Below are 16,986 nucleotides of genomic sequence, written 5' to 3'. Positions count from 1 at the left end.
AAGGTCAACCCCACAGCTTCAGGCTCCCTCATTTGCTGCTTTTCTTTCCCATACAAGGTGAACCTAGAGTTTACTGGCTATTGTTTCCTTAGTTGGAGGAACAGTTTAAAAATATACCTGCTGTTTGGGCTGTGACTGATTTCCAGGCTTTGTTAACCTTATTATGCAGCTTTATGCTATGCCCTCTGTTCCTGGAAAGGGGTTATAGAGAGGACCTATATAGAAGGAAAATGTATATGGAGAGGCCCAGAGACGCTGATTTGCTCATCCTTAATGGGAAACTGTATTTGCAAAGATAACATTTTGCATGTCGCTATTAAATGTGCCTCTTAGGAGGCCACAAGTTATTAAACTATAATATGCATTTCCTTGCATATTTGTACATCATCTTGGGGCAAACAAATTGTTTAAATACATTCAAAGTAAGTAAAAAAAAAAAGAAGAAAACATAATCACTTGCTATGAGCTTTGGCTTTCTTATTATATTCAGTATATCAGAGTTTAGGTAAAAAAGTGTTAACATATAATTTCCCAATGCTCTGAGGATACAGATAATCTCATTATAGCTAATGAGGAATGCAAAACATGGATGTAGTCTATTCACTGTGACCAGATTGTCTGAAGAGGTCCCAAAGGACATTCATTCTATTCCACTGAGAAGTAACATTTACAAAAGAAAGACATATATAAATTGAAACTGTATGTTATTATCACTGACTTCAGCAATAGCATTTGCTATTCTAGGTATCTTTGGTAAGTATACTGAAAAAACAACAGTTCTTTATTTGTTGCAAATTTTTTAGATCAGGTTATTTTTTGGACCTTCTTGGAATTTAGAACGGTTTGGAATTATCAATCATATATGAAATAACAAAATACATTTAGAAAAACTGCAGGTACATTTTGGTTCAGAATGTTACTAAAACACTGTTAACCAAAACCTAATATGCATCAAAATTTGAACTTAATTAAATTTACAAAGTCATTTAGATTCTTGCATCAATGTTTGACAAAATGCTACAGTTAGTATATATAACTTGACAGTCATTAATGGGCTTATGTTCCAAAATACTTATTTCATTACAGTTAAATATCTCTAAACTTAGTGGTGTTAAGTGTAGATGTCCTACAATATTAATGTTAATAGTAGTATTTTATCAGTGATGCTAATATACTACACTTTCATAGGGTGATGTTTTTGTGTCAGCATGTTACAGAAGTGGTGAGAAGGAAGTGACCAGTTTCTTGCTTAATTAATTGAAATTCATTGGGAGGGTTCATATACTCAACATAAACTGGTCTTTACACATAAGGAAACTGACATGTAATGATTACTCATAGAGGATATTTTCAAAATTGTCTTAGTACTAGTTCCTATTTCCTATTTTTAGTCCAATACTTTGGACTCTATTCCACATAATAATAGAACAGGGGTTGGCAATGTCTGTACCAAACCTGGTCCGTCTAATCCAATATAGCATACAAGAGAAAACCTAGTGCTGAAGGCAAGGTGTGACCCTCTGCATTTTAAAAGGTGAACCAGGTATTCATGTAAAAAAATTTTTTTTTCATTTATTGAAATCACACAGTAAAATTGCATTAGCAAAAAGGGTATGACAATAAAGGATATGTACGTTATACAATGCTAGTAGCAAAAAGATTGGATACAAACATTGGCATGGATCTCAGTTACCCTATGTGCATTGATGGACTAGCGAGAGTGCATGCTACAAAATTACGCCTTACATGTTTTGGACCATGTAGTCCTTCCTCAGAGGCTTAATATCATTTGGAGAATTGAAAAGCATTCTACAATATAGATATAAGGATTAGATTCAGCTGTAGCCGGAGTGACAGAGTGTTGCACCAGGTCAGTGGCTGCATGCTCTGTCAGAGAGTTCTCTGACAGGACGGTGCGTGACACGAGTCCACCCATTAGGGCCAGAGCCACGTCCTGCGTCATCGCATCACTGGCATGCATGCGGTTTACCTGTCCATGCCTCACAGTGGGGAGTAAACAGGAAGGAGTCCATCCTGTGATGGATGGACCCCTACAGGCAGAGGAGTCCCGAGCCCCGGCCACAGTGGTGACCGGGACCTGGGGACCCCCCACACACCGGGCAGCAGGATACAATGCCGCACACCTGTAAGTCATCCACAGTTGGGACCTGGGCCACACCAAACACAACCGCCCAGGGAAACCCAGTCAGGTGACCCATCAATGGCCCCAGGGGGAAGAGCGAAACCCAATGGTCAGCAAGAAATGTTCATCCATCAGCACCACAATAGAATGATGACACCGACATCGCATTCTTAAGCATAATGGCAAATCTATACATAAGTACAAAGGAGAGTAACAATAAATGGAATATATATATATATATATATATATATATATATATATATATATATATATATATATATATATATATATATAGATTAAATACCAGCAAATAACATCAATATACTTGTATATAGATCTTGGTGTAATCATTTCAAATTATTAAAATGAGATGTATGCCTCTGGGTTGTATAACCTCATGGGTGAAGGGGTCGCCAAAATAGGAAAATACCACTCCACCTATAAATCCAATTCGCACACCCCCGACTGAAACCCCTCAAGGTATGGTTTAAAGGTAAATGCCTCATTGAGGCCAGGAGGTATGGTAGCATTGAAGTGGAAAATCCACCTCAAGTCACTCTGAGGTGGAATCACCACCTCTTGGATTGGTGGAGATCTAGTCTAGTGCAAGAAAACACACTTTGGGAGTGTGGTCAGTATGGACCATAGGGCTGTGTCTCTTCAGGGGTAGGTCAGAGTCTTTCTTGTTAATACTGGTAATATGTCTATAGATTCTTTGCCAAAAAGCAAACTTAGTTTTGCAGACATAGTAACAATTAAATTCACACTGCAGTAGGTAAACAACCACTGCAGTTTCGACAATTTACAAAATGTTTCAGACTAAAATTTCTCCGTTTGGTAAATCTACAGTCTTCCTAGTGTCCATGTACTGACAATAATTGCATTTGCCACATTTGAACATTCCTGTTACTTTCACATGCTTTTTGTAGGTTTTATATTCGCTGTGGACAAGTTTGTCACGTAGAGAAGGAACTCTACAGAAAGTGATTGATGATTGAGCAGAAACTAAAGCTGCTAATGTCGTGTTCATATGTTTAATTTGTTTGTGCTGTTGACAAAATTTGGCAATTACCTGTGTAGTTGTAGGTTCTTTATCTGTTTTTTTAGAAAAGAGAAGATCCTTTCTTACCTTGCCTTTGGACTTTTTGTATGCCTTTTTAAGAATGCCATTGGAGTATCCTCTGGCACGCAACCTAGTCCTCAGGGTGTGGGCCTCCCTCTCAAACAGGATGTTGCTGGAACAGTTACATCTAGCCCTGATGTACTGTCCAAAGGGGATAGACATGAACAGGTGTTCAAGGTAAAAACTGGAAGCCTCCAGAATGGTGTTCACTGCTGTGGGCTTTCTATAGAGCTTGCTCTGAAGGGAGCCGTCTGAATTTTTGATAGTTTTCAAGTCCAAAAATGTAATTTTTGACACATTGTAAGTCATAGTGAACTTGAGATTGAATGTGTTACTTAAGTTGGCACACTCTAAAAAAAAAAAAAAAAAAAAAAAAAAAAACTATATATATATATTCCTTTTTTTGTCAACTAACATTTATTGTTACTTTCCTTTGTACTTGTGTATAGATTTGCCATTATGCTTAAGAATGTTATGTCCGTGTCATCATCACACATATTGTGGTGCTGATGGATGAACATTTCTTGCTGACCACCGGGTTGCACTGTGCCCCCTCAGGCCATTGCTGGGTCACCTGGCAGGGTTTCCCTGGGCAGATGTGTGGCCTGGGTCCCACCTGTGGATGACTTACGGGTGTGCGGCATTGTATCTTGAGGCCCAGTGTGCGGGGGTTCCCAGATCCTGGTCACAACTGGGGCCGGGGCTCGGGACTCTTTTGCCTGTAGAGCTCTGTCTGTGATTTTTAAGTACATTAAATACATAGTATGTTTCTTATTATATTGTACTAATATTCCTTATATCTATATCTTTATTGTAGAATACTTTTCAATTCTCCAAATGACATTAAGCCTCTGAGGAAGGACTACATGGTCTGAAACATGTCAGGCGTCATTTTGTAGTATGCACTCTGACTAGCCCATCAATGCACATAGGGTAGCTGAGATCCATGCCAATGTTTGTAGCCAATCTTTTTGCTACTAACATTGTATAACATACACAAATCCTTTATCATCATACCCTTCTTGCTAATGCAATTTTACTGTGTGATTTCAATAAACAAAAAAATATATATATTTTACATGAATACCTGATCCGCCTTTTAAAATCCAGAGGGGTCACATCGTGCCTTGAGCATTAGGTCCTCTCTTGTATGCTATTCCACATAATATTCCCTCTTTCTCACTCTAACAAATCCCAGCATTCAGTTCACAAGGCTATACTCGTGGTTACCATGATTTTTCCTCAAATCTGGCAGCACAGCCAATTTTTCCCAAGTGTCAGTTTTTTTTTGTTTTGTTTTTTTTGCATTTGAACTTATCTATTTCCCATTTTGTCTTTTTTTTACATAGACTCAATTTCTATTTCTACATAGGGAGATAGGGCTTTATACACAAGTGTAAAATTCCTTAACAATTGTTATTTCCAGTTATTTCTTTGGCTTTCATTGCTGAAAACAACAGCCTTTGTGCCAAATGATAATTACAACTTAGTAAATTCAACTTTACATCTTTCAGCTTTTTATTTTACAGGAGCACAGACAGACTTTGAGCTGCAAACTGCTTGATATCTGATGTTAAATGTTGCCAGTTTGAATAGCTTTCAGTCAAAACAAACTAATTAACAACATTTAAAGGGTTAAAATAAAGGCATTGCTTGCTGCAAAAAACAAAGTTGGTAGCAACACACTGGGGTTGATTTACTAAAACTGGAGAGTGCAAAATCTAGTGCAGCTCTGCATAGAAACCAATCAGCTTCCAGTTTGTTTGTTTTTTGTCTAAGCGTAATTGAAAAAAGCTGAAGTTAGCTTCCATGCAGAGCTGCACTAGATTTTGCATTATCCATCTATATTTAGCAAATCAACCCCACTATCTATACCTGCAGTTTTAGGGCTCATTTACACTTGCTTCAAAACATGGCATTGGAAACACTTTTTTAAAGCACTCTGAATGCCAATCAAAGCACCTGTCACTAAATAAAATGGTTGGCTTACAGTCCTGTTTACGTTATGTTTGCTTTACTTTGCTTCAAAAATATAGCCCATGTTGCTTTAGTGGTGCTTCAAAGCATCTGCCAAGCCTCCATAGAAGTCTATGACAAAGCTCACTTATAGCAACTGCAGCTTTTGAGCTTTTTATCTTTGTTTGTTTTGGAGGTATTGTAGCTATGAGATATCAACACACACACACACAGGGCATCTTCCACGCTTCATTGAAGCTTCAAAAAAGCATCATCAAAGCACCACCAAAGTGGTTGTGTTATCATAAGCTTTCCTGTGCGAACAGAAAATGAATTTTCGTGGGAACATAGTTTCCTAATGCCTCCCAACAATGCTAGCTCAAGTTTTTGGGCTATACAGTGCCCTGCAAAATATTTATACCCCTTGAAATTTTCCACATTTTTTACAACCAAAAACCTAAATGTATTTTATTGGGATTCTATGTGCTAAACCAACACAAAGTGGCACATAATTGTGAAGTGGAAGGAAAATGATAAATGGTTTTCTAAATTTTTTACAAATAAATATCTGAAAAGTGTGGCATGCATTTGTATTCATCCCCCCTGAGTCAATAAGTTGTAGAACCACCTTTTTGCCACAATTACAGCTGCAAGTCATTTGGGGATGTCTCTACCAGCTTTGAACATGTAGAGAGTGACATTTTTGCCCATTCTTCTTTGCAAAATAGCTCAAGCTCTGTCAGATGAACGGAGAGTGTCTGTGAACAGCAATTTTCAAATCTTCCCCCAGATTCTCAATTGGATTTAGGTCTGAGCTTTGACTGGGCCATTTTAACACATGAATAGGCTTTGATCTAAACCATTTCATTGTAGGTCTGGCTGTATGTTTAGTGTCCTTGTCCTGCTGGAAGGTGAGCCTTCTCTTCAGTCTCAAGTCTTTTGCAGAGTCTAACAGGTTTTCTACTAAGATTGCCCTGTATTTGACTCCATCCATTTCCCATCAACTCTGACTAGTTTCTTTGTCCATGCTGAAAAATAAATCCCCACAACATGATGCTTCCGCCACCATTTTTCATGGTGAGGATTGTGTGTTCAGGATGTGCATAGTTAGTTTTCAGTCCCATATCATTCTGCTTTTAGGCCAAAAAGTTCCCTTTTGGTCTCATTTGAGCACCTTCTTCCACATGTTTACTCTGTTCCCCACATGTCTTCCTGCAGACTGCAAATGGGACTTCTTATGGCTTTTTTTCAATAATGACTTTCTTCTTGCCACTCTTCCATAAAGACCAGATTTGTGGAGGGCACAACTAATAGTTTTCCTGTGGACAGATTCTCTCACCTAAGCTGTGGATCTCTGCAGCTCCTCCAGAGTTACCATGGACCTCTTGACTGCTTCTCTGTGTAATGGTCTCTTTGGCGGACCTGTCAGTTCAGGTGGATGGCCATGTCTTGGTAGGTTTGCAATTGTGCCATACTTTTAACTTCTCTACAACTTTATCCCTGACCTGTCTGCTGTGTTCCATGGTCTTCATGATGCTGTTTGTTCACTAAGGTTGTTCGTGCACAGCATTGGACTGTCTCCCAGGGGTATGACTTCATTGTCTCCATGAAAAAAAAATATTTTACCTTTAGTCCTTATAGGCTGTTTGGCCATACTACGTGTCCCCAGCATCTACTAAGCTTCATGTGGATGGGATTATGTCCTCTATTGGTCGTTCCCCATTGATGGTAATATACTGACTGAGACCTCGTTCCTGCCCCTGCTATAAGCAACTATCAATTTCTGTTTGTACTCATCAGAATGTGGCACTTGCTGTCCACTCTATCACAGCGTGGTTGACCGCTCCATATATTTGGATCTGTCCTGGTTGCTATGACATTTGTACTTGAGATGCAGCTCATTTGAAGGTAGTGAGATTTATTGTTGCTATCTCTTGTTACATCTTTGAACCTTTTTCCGAGTCCTGAGGAAGCCATTACGGCAAAACGCGTAGACGCCACATGCAAGGGCTCAATGTACAAATTATGTAATTTCATATGATTTTTTATTGTTTTGAACACTGTTATATTGTATATTTCAATAAAATATTTTTTTCTTCTACTTTCCTATTTGCTTCCATGACTTAAAAGTCCGACCTGTTGATATCTATTTGGTATCTTCTTTTTTTCCCTTGATTCATTATGGATGTGGCATTGTGAGTGCTCCCTCCTTTCTATTTCTCTTATTGTTCACTTTGGTTCTCTAACAAACCTCTGAGGATTTCACCAAACAGCTGTATTTATACTAAGATTCAATTACACACAGGTGGACTCTATTTACTAATTAGGTGACTTATGAAGGCAATTGGTTCCACTAGATTTTAGTTAAGGGTATCAGAGTAAAGGGGGCTGAATACAAATGCATGCCACACTTTTATTTGTAAGAAATTTGGAAAACCATTTATCATTTTCCTTCCACTTCACAATGATGTGCCACTTTGTAATACATTCAAATAGGTCGAACGCTACATTCATACCAGTATGGCCCGACCACCTAGGAATGGGGCTTATAACAATTATAGTAATAATTAGAAGTCTCCTTCCTCTCCTTTCTCATTCTAAGTTTATAGTTTTCTATATGAATAATTTTTATTTAAATATTTTTACCGCATATTTTTACCGCATTATACACCCGGAAGAGCAAAACACTGAATGAAATACAGATAGGTATAAAGTCCCATACAGACATTCATATGGCTATGGTGAAAATAAATAAAAATAAAATAAAAGTAAAAAACAGTATTAAAAAATAATAATAAGGTCTTCGATCCACATTAAGATAAATCATCTTCATATTCCTCCTCTTACATAAGAAACAATTAGCACAGAAATATGGGATCCCCCCTGTTATTGATATTGTTAAGGTTATGTTTACATGGGAATTTCCACTCATTTATTCATTTAGGATTTAAAATCTTTTTATTAATAATAATAAAAAAAATTCACATACACTAGGGGGCAATTTAAGTATCTTTGTCCTGAACAGGACATATTCACACATTTATATCTCCCGCAAGGCTTTTATAAATTTTAATTTAATTCATACTGTATTGTATTGCTATTTCTTTGAAATTTTTATTTAAATGTATTTTTTATTTTCAATGCATTTTTTCATATTTATGATATTATCCAATTGCGCCCGCTCTTTATGAGGAAATAAGGTGCATTGGACTAAGACATTAACAATTGGTTTTTAATTCTCATTCTCATTTTTATTTTGCATTTGTTATTTTTATTGTGTATTCGCTGCTGCCGCATACCTATATTATGAAGCCGCCAATTTAATAACCCCAGGATCATGACATTATGTTGCCCGTGCCTTTTATTTCGAATTCTAGCATAAACAATGGGGTTTGTGGGTTTGCGCAAACGCCACTTTAATCTCTTAGCTTACAACATCAGGCACGTTCTCCTAGCACTCCACTCCAGTAAGTAAAATGGCGTTCATGCGCTCGCGCATGCGCCGTGTAAACAATACACCCTATATTAAGAGAGAGGAGCACCAAGATGGCTGCTCCAGATGACGTCCAATGACGAAACGCGTAGGGCGTGGCCTATGGTGAACACTCTCTCTTACAAGGCGGCGGCGGTGAATACAAACAAGCTCTAAAGGCATATCACAGAGGCGCTGTTTTCTCTCTTATTTATGTGAGTAGCATTCTTTGCACACAATAAAATCTCGGATTTTAAGCTGGATTACACTATGTATTCTTTATTTTTATTCACAATGAGGAAATGAGAAGTAACTGGATAGTAACCGGACCAGCTCTATATAGCGACACAGGGGCTCACACTGTGGAGGCGATTTAACCCCTATTGGGGCAGGGGAGCTGGTGGGTGCGGATTATTGTCCTATGCATGGAAATCGCACCGGTTGCAATTCAGGATACACCAAGCACTGAGCACATTGTCACTTTGATCTGATTACAGAGGAACTTTCTGATGTTAATTTTTGCTGTTGGACTTTTCTCTTTTGAATTTTTTTGGATTATTTCATGTTTCCATTTTTTGTGATTTCATACTCTGGGAGGCTTTTGATGGAAGTTAAAGCATAAAGTATTTTATTAATACGGTTTTTGCACTAATATAAGCACATAGCACTTCTTGACAGTATCAGCTGTGGTTTTCAGAATGCACATATGCACTTTATAATACTGCATTTTTTTAGCGATTATATATGTTTATGCTTTATTATTGCATATTTGTATAATTTTTTTTTGTATTTAGCATGTAATTTGCAAACAACAATTCAGTTTTTTGGGTGATAGGCACATTTATTTAGTTACACATTTTCGTTTAGATTGGTCCTTATATGGCACAGATGTGCATTTAAAAGTAGGCGAGCGCCGTAGCTACCACCTCAGCATTTTATGTGCCACTTTGTGTTGGTTTATCACGTACAATCCCAATAAAATATTTTGGTTTTTGGTTGTAATTTGACAAAATTTGGAAAATTTCAAAGGTTATGAATAATTTTTCAAGGCACTGTGCATGAAAGCAGTTTTGGCTAAAACCAGTACTGAGACCATTGGGAAATTATACATGAAAACCCTAATAATGTTTAGCATATCAGGAAACAACAAAGATACACTGTTGAGGTGACATGTGAGCCTGCTAGGGATAGGGCTATAGGAGGTATAGTGACGCTAGACCTCAGGCTCTGAAGGATCTCCTGAAAAGAGAATGAATATTTGAATTCTGATGATAGTTTGAAAGCACTCTGTCCAGTCAAACAGGATGCTGACTACTAATTGGCTGTAATGTGGACTTGTGGGTATGAAAGTTAGTTGCAAGGGTCAACATATACATAATTTCAGAAAAGTTTATATGTGAGATTTATCTTCAGAATTTATTTAAATTAAGATAAATATATAGTTTTTTGAAACATACAAGAATAAGTTTATATAAGAATAAGAACTATCATGTTTAACATTAGGCTGATGGATAATGTTTTTATGGCAAACATTGTCGTCCTTTACTGCTCTCTATTAAAACCTAATAGTGAATAAACTAAAATAATTGTATTAAAGTATCATAACTCTAACCTATGTTGGAGAGTATGCTTCTCATTCTGCAGACATCAAAACCCATGTTGATTCAAACATAATGGTATTATTAATATCCATTGAAGACTGTAATGTCATTTTCTTTTTTAATTTCAGCTGGGATTACAATGGATTGCAGAAATGTCTACATCCATTATACAGTCAAATAGAAATTCAATACATAGATGCCAACCTATACTGTATAATAGTAACAGGCAAATTAACAGTGTCCCTATGCACAAATGTAGAAAAAGACCTTTAGAAAGCTGTGCACACTTTACCTTTATCATCAAGTCCCTTGTGCTGGCTTATAAATAATTTTTAGATAAGCCATACTTTGCTGTAATATCCAAATAAACAAACATTTTAAAGGTCAAAGAATGTTTGGTCATAGAAATATTTTATTAGTACAGTCGCAACCTTCAGTTGCTTAGATTATGTTTATATTCATGAGGTATATCTCTGTGAAATACAGTGTATATATATATATATATATGTATATATATGTATCTATATATATGTATATATATATATATATATGTATATATATATATATATATATATATATATATATTTATATATATCTATATATATGTATATATATATATATATATATATATATATATATATATATATATATATATATATATATATATATATATATATATATATATATATGTATGTATCTATATATATATATATACACTTCACATGTCACTACATAAAAAACCAGATGATCTGTGCAGATATGATATGTAGACAAAGTTGCTATGGTCAAGGCACACCAAGCACTTGGCCTAAAGTCTGCAGTATTACTTTCAAAGAAGCAGTTTATTGTGTGAGAGCAATGTTTCGGTGGTGCAAGGCCTTGATAAAGGTAGGCTGTGTCCCACCAAAACATTGAACGAGCAGTAAGAGTTTTCTTTGAAACATATACATGGGCTGCAACAATGGAGAAGAAGGGAGTATTAAAACAATTTAAAAATAAATAAAAAAACATGGAAGGGTCAGAATCAATTGGACTTATTGAGTTGACTTAAAAGCTGAAGAGGAATAAAGAGTCAACAATTCAATGCTTGTAAGCAATAAGTGACATTTGTACTTGGACCAAAGCAAATATATTGGAACAAGCTGCGCTACCATCAGGTCCCCCTGTCCGGCCCGTGGGAGGACGCACAGGGGGGAAAGGCAAGGCAAAGCCAAGATAAGTTAAAAAAATAGGGTTCCCTTTAACTCTGTAAATGGGACAGAAAAAGCCAGGAAAAGGCAGGCATAGAGATTATGACACTTCCGGGTCCTGCTTCACGTCAGTTCTAGTTTCAGGTTCTCCACCCATGAAATGGACACTAGCTACCCATGGCCGGAGCAACGGTGAGTCCCTCATAGTGTATGCTGAATATACCTAGTGTCGAGGCAGGCACACACACATCTGCGCTATGAACCTAAATACTGTGCGGAATAAAGTGAAAAGGTGCTCAATAAAAGATATGGTTGAAAGAGGCAGTGTTCAAAGGTCATTATATATCCAGTCCTAGGCAGTATAAAAAAGTGTTGCATACCCTGCGATTTCTTTGGATAAAACAATAAAAGTGTATCAATAAGACAATAAAAGTATATCAAACCCTCAAAAGATTCTTTGCAGAACAGTGAAAGGAAATATATCCATAGGAAATCGCATGAAATCACATGCCTTTCGATTTCTTTGGATAAAACAATAAAAGTGTATCAATAAGATAATAATAGTATATCAAACACTCAAATGATTCTGCGTAGAACAGTGATAGGAAATATATCCATATGGTGTGCACATGAAGTGAAAAAACGGTGCCCAAAAAGAAGGTGCACTATTATTGCAATAAATCTTAAAGGGATAGGTAAAATCCTAAACGGCATATAAAAGCATACAAAAAAGTTTCCTCCATATAGTTATATGCTGCAAATGTTCTTATAGGTGAAAGCAAAAAAGATAAGTAGCGTCCATATAAGGTGCAAGGTAGGTAAGTGGCTGTATATTAGCAGTGTCAGCATAAAATGACAAAGTGCTGGTGACAATCCTCTGGCATAAAGTACTGATGATAGGTGACGTCCTGGTTCCTGTGCAGAGTAATGTATAGATGTAACCTTACCTTACCGCTGTAAGGTAACAACATGTGGGTATATCTCAATGTGTTTCTTGGCAGCCTCCCAGTATAGCGTATCCGGCTCCACTGGTGTGTGTCTCTAGTCTGGAATCAGAGTCCCCATATAAAGAGGGATGCACGATAGTGCAGTGTTTCCAAATGTTTATTGACAAAACAGTAAAAGTAAGATCAAGGTACTCACAATAAGAAGTATCAAACAGGCATATAACAAAAGAGCTGCAAGCTCGCCGACGTAACACTTCCGGTGCCTCGTGTTCCTGCACGTGTTCGTCACTGTCACATAGCTTGATCATGAAGTCATATGACAGGTATTTACATGGTGGACATGGTGTTTACTACAAGCACGTATAAGAACACAAGTATAGATACCTTTAATTTGGCAGTGAATTAGCACCAGAAAATAGACACAAGACCCTTTAGTGATAAATTAATTTAATGTATTGATACGTATGTAATGATATGTATTTGAGATCTTGGGAGAAGTTTAGGAGCCAGCTGTGTTGGATATCTCACAAAGTCCTGGGGTGGCTCTCAGGCCTTTTCTGACCCTGCTTAGTTGGGAGTCGCACTCCCAGAGGTGAGCCTATACCCACTGGGGGGAGCACGAGTGAGGGGATTTGTTTGTGGTCTCAAAGTTTTATATATAGGATTTCACAATGACATTTACTTGTTCATCAATCAACATCCATTTGTAGAATGTTCACTGTTTTAATATAGACTTTACACTTTATTGTATGGACATTTAGTTATACACTTTATATGTTGTTTGATTCAATGATTTTTGATATTTGTTTATATTTATGATTCAGCGCTGCACTCTTATATATTGATTTTTGTGCCCATGCATATGGGGATGTGATCAGTGCTAGCAGCTGGTCTTTTGAATACCTTTCACACACACACATACTGGGGTTTATTTACTAAAGCTGGAGAGTGCAAGATCAGTCTCGCTTCTGCATATAAACCTGGAAGCTCATTGGTCTCTATGCAGACATGAGCCAGATTTGGAACTTTCTAGCTTTAGTAAATAAACCCCATTGCGTACTTAAAAGTGGGGTATGCCTATATATAGTTACTTTTGGTTTTTGGGTAGCTTGCAAGACTCTATCATAATATATATAGTCATACAGATTAAAATAAATGGTGGTTTGAGCATAAATGAGCATATAAAAGGTAGGTTCATACACTGTCTGATAGACAGTTTAATCACTATTCCAAAGTAATTTAGAACAGTACTGTACCACTAGACTGGAATTACCTCATAAATCAGCAATCTCAAACATTTGAAGTCTAAAACATTGTTATCAGCTCTATCTGAGATCTCCCGATGGACCACAAAACACCTCCCCCTATGCTATGGAGACAAGGCTGGGGGGGGGGGGGGTGTTCTGTAGTGCTAGCACACATCCTGTCCTAGGGTAGAACATTTTTCCTACATAGATACAGTATAATTAGAAAGTTTATTACTGGAAGAATAACTAGGTAAAATTAAATAGAAAATAAAACGAATGCAGGCACTGCATTTAAGGGCCAGTAAGCTTCAATATATAGAATTATGTTCTTGGGTTTAGACAGTCATTTGACCAAAAGGAAAGAAAGAGCTGAGCAATGCTACTCAAATTATACAGATTAACCATTTTTTTTTTTTTGCATGATAGCATGTTTAGTGTCAATTTGCCATCTGCCTTTCCATAGAGTAACGTTTGGTTTGTGAATGAAAAATGGCCTGAATTTTTATTTACTTTTCTGGTGACAAGACATCCAACCTGTGGTTAAATAATTTAGGAGATGTTGTCTACACATTTACCTAAATGTTTATCTGAAATGTCTAAAAAAAAAATAATAATTTAACATAAAGACCAGTTTGGGTAGAGGGTGCAGCACCCACATTTAACATTTTAGAACTTTTGTTACCCTCTTAAGTTCACCTCTGGGCATTTGTTGCAAGATTTGATAAAAGAACTGTAGAAGGAAGGGTGCAATGGATGATCAGAAAAGGATAGTTCAGGATATATGAACTCATCTCTCACTTCTTTCATTTGATGGTCTGTACAGTTGAAAAGTAGTTGCGCATATTAGGTTTCCACCACTACTTCCATCACTACAGAGTACTGATCAATCAACAACTGATCACTTAGTTCTCAGGTCTACTCTGAGCACAGAGTGGTGACTTTTTGTAACCGCTATGTGCTCTGCCCCTCCAGCACTCACTGGAGTGCAGGACTGTGGAGGGGGCAGGAGAGGCTGGCTCAGGCTCTCAGCTTTGCGTTGAGAGGCTGAGCTACCTGCTGGCCAGGCATCTTGGTGGATCCCAACATGATTGTCGGGATCCCTGCAGAGCCTGAAACGACTCTGTGACATCAGCCAACAGTAGGCTTTAATCCACTGTTGACTGAATATGGGTCACAGGAGTGCAAAACTACAGTACAGTAAGTGCACTCCTGTGATCTACAGGAGGAGTATTGCCATACTTCTCCTTTAAGCCAATGATACCTATGTTTGATGACACTTTGGCAAAGGTGTTATTGCTGTTTTTGCAGAATCGCCCCCATGCTCATCCATATGCAATATTTCCCATAGACAATAAAGCTAATGGGCATGCAAGAAAAAAAAGAAAAAAAACATTTATCATTAGGTAAAGTTGTAAATAAATTGTCAACAAATAATGTCCTCAGAAGAATGTAACCTTAAATATATAATGTTGTTATGCTTCATTTTTAGGTATGGATTTCGAGCTACGTTTAATTTTTAAAGCAATTGGCTTTTTCACCTTGATTGCAGTAGGAGTTCCAAGCAATGTAATAATCTTAACAATTTTTATACACATCAGAGCTAGAGAAAAGAAGCTTCTACCTTCAAATGCCATTTTAACCAAGTTGGCTTTGGTCAATTTGCTTGTTATATTTTCCAAAGGTTTACCGCAAGCCATTCATGCCATAGGAGTTCGGAACATATTAAATGACACTGAGTGTAAATTCATTTCTTTCACATATAGGATTTGTAGGGGGATGACAATATGTGTTACTTGCTTGCTGAGCTGCAATCAGTGTATTATATTAGCCCCTCCCTTAAAGACATGGCTCTTCTTAAAACAGAAAATTACACCAAACATATCCATGATTATGGTATTGCTCTGGTGCATTAACTGTGCAATCTATCCATCTTGTTTTCTCCATGTTCAAGCCATAGGCAATTATACCACATCTAAATATACTCTTCACTTGGAATTCTGCAAGCATGACTTTAGGAATTTTGCCATATATGTTGCCAATGGTATAGCTATTGCACTACGTGATTTCTTCTTTGTGGGTACTATGACTATAGCAAGTTGTTACATCGTGTTCATACTTCATCGACATGGGCAGCAGGTTAAAGGTATACGAAGTTCCGACAAAAATCCTGGCAAAACTGCTGAATACAAGGCCTCCCAAGCAGTGGTACTTCTTGTCACAATTTATGTGATGCTTTTTGGTATAGACAGCTGCATCTGGATTTACACTTTAACAGTATCAAGCATTTCTCCAGCTATTTCAGATACTAGGGTGTTCTTTGGTACCCTATATGCTGCTCTTAGTCCTATTGTGATTATAAAAACAAACAAAAAAATTAAAGGAATGCTAATGTGTCATTCCAACAAAAATCTACTGTCCGTTTCTGATTCAAACAATGAGAACTCAGAATAGCAGTTCTAATTTTGAGATCAACCAAAAGTAACTACTTGCAGTTTCAGGTAAGTGACTGACATAAGTGACAGAAAGTTGTGAAATGTAAAACCAATGTTTCTGCAAATATTACTTTGGTGATTACAATAGTCAATTTATAATCTTAACCTGGTCAGTCACTTAATGTAAGCGTTGTCTTGGATTGTAATACATACAGTACTTGATGATAGAAGCTGAAATGTTCCTCCTAATGTCTTTGTAGGACTCTCCCTTGAACGGTGCCCCTTTTGATATGTGGAAACCTCTTTTCTATATGCAGAATATGAAGTTTCACTATCACTAATAGAATAATGGCAAAAATCAGAGATACAAGGGGTTAAAATATTATATTTTTTATTCAGTTTTTAATTCATAATTTGCCACTCTCACTTTTTTAATACTTTGTGTCTGCTTGGAGCTCCTGATATGTGATATGTAGGGTCACACTTCTGACTTCCTCCTGCATTGAAGTGGTGTGTGGAATGGCACCAGTTTGGGTGTTATGGCTTGGTTTATTCACAATGCACAGTGAAGACATTAGTGCTGTTCTTTGTGAATGGCACAACAGAACAAGAGGGACAGAGGCACAACACCAGAACTGGTGTCCTGCATAAATTAAAACCTTGTTGCCTTATGAGTTTATGTGAAATCTTCATTAATATCGGTAAAATATTGTAATTAGAAATAGATCTCATTTGGCTTTCATTTATGAAAGCCAGGTAAAAGGTCTCTCCCCAGGGGCTTGGTAAGAGCAGACAATGCGGAGCCGTGACTTGTATACACCATATGGAGAGCCACTCCCATTGTTCTACACCTACTCACTTCAAAAGGACCCCAT

At 37.1% G+C, this 16,986-nt stretch overlaps 1 protein-coding gene across 1 annotated transcript; it reads left to right on the top strand.

Moving 5' to 3' along the window:
* Window positions 1-717: 717 nt before the first annotated feature.
* Window positions 718-16,767, top strand: LOC143982449 (olfactory receptor class A-like protein 1). Its single transcript, XM_077481161.1, has 2 exons — window positions 718-753; window positions 15,169-16,767. The coding sequence occupies exon 2, from the start codon at window positions 15,171-15,173 to the stop codon at window positions 16,128-16,130; it is 960 nt and encodes a 319-aa protein (XP_077337287.1). The 5' UTR covers window positions 718-753; window positions 15,169-15,170; the 3' UTR covers window positions 16,131-16,767.
* The last annotated feature ends 219 nt before the right edge of the window (window positions 16,768-16,986 follow it).

Source organism: Lithobates pipiens, unplaced genomic scaffold (genome assembly GCF_037356315.1).
Source record: "Lithobates pipiens isolate NorthernLeopardFrog02 unplaced genomic scaffold, aLitPip1_a1.2 Scaffold_16, whole genome shotgun sequence".
NCBI lineage: Eukaryota > Metazoa > Chordata > Amphibia > Anura > Ranidae > Lithobates > Lithobates pipiens.
This window is presented reverse-complemented; position numbering and strand designations above follow the sequence as displayed.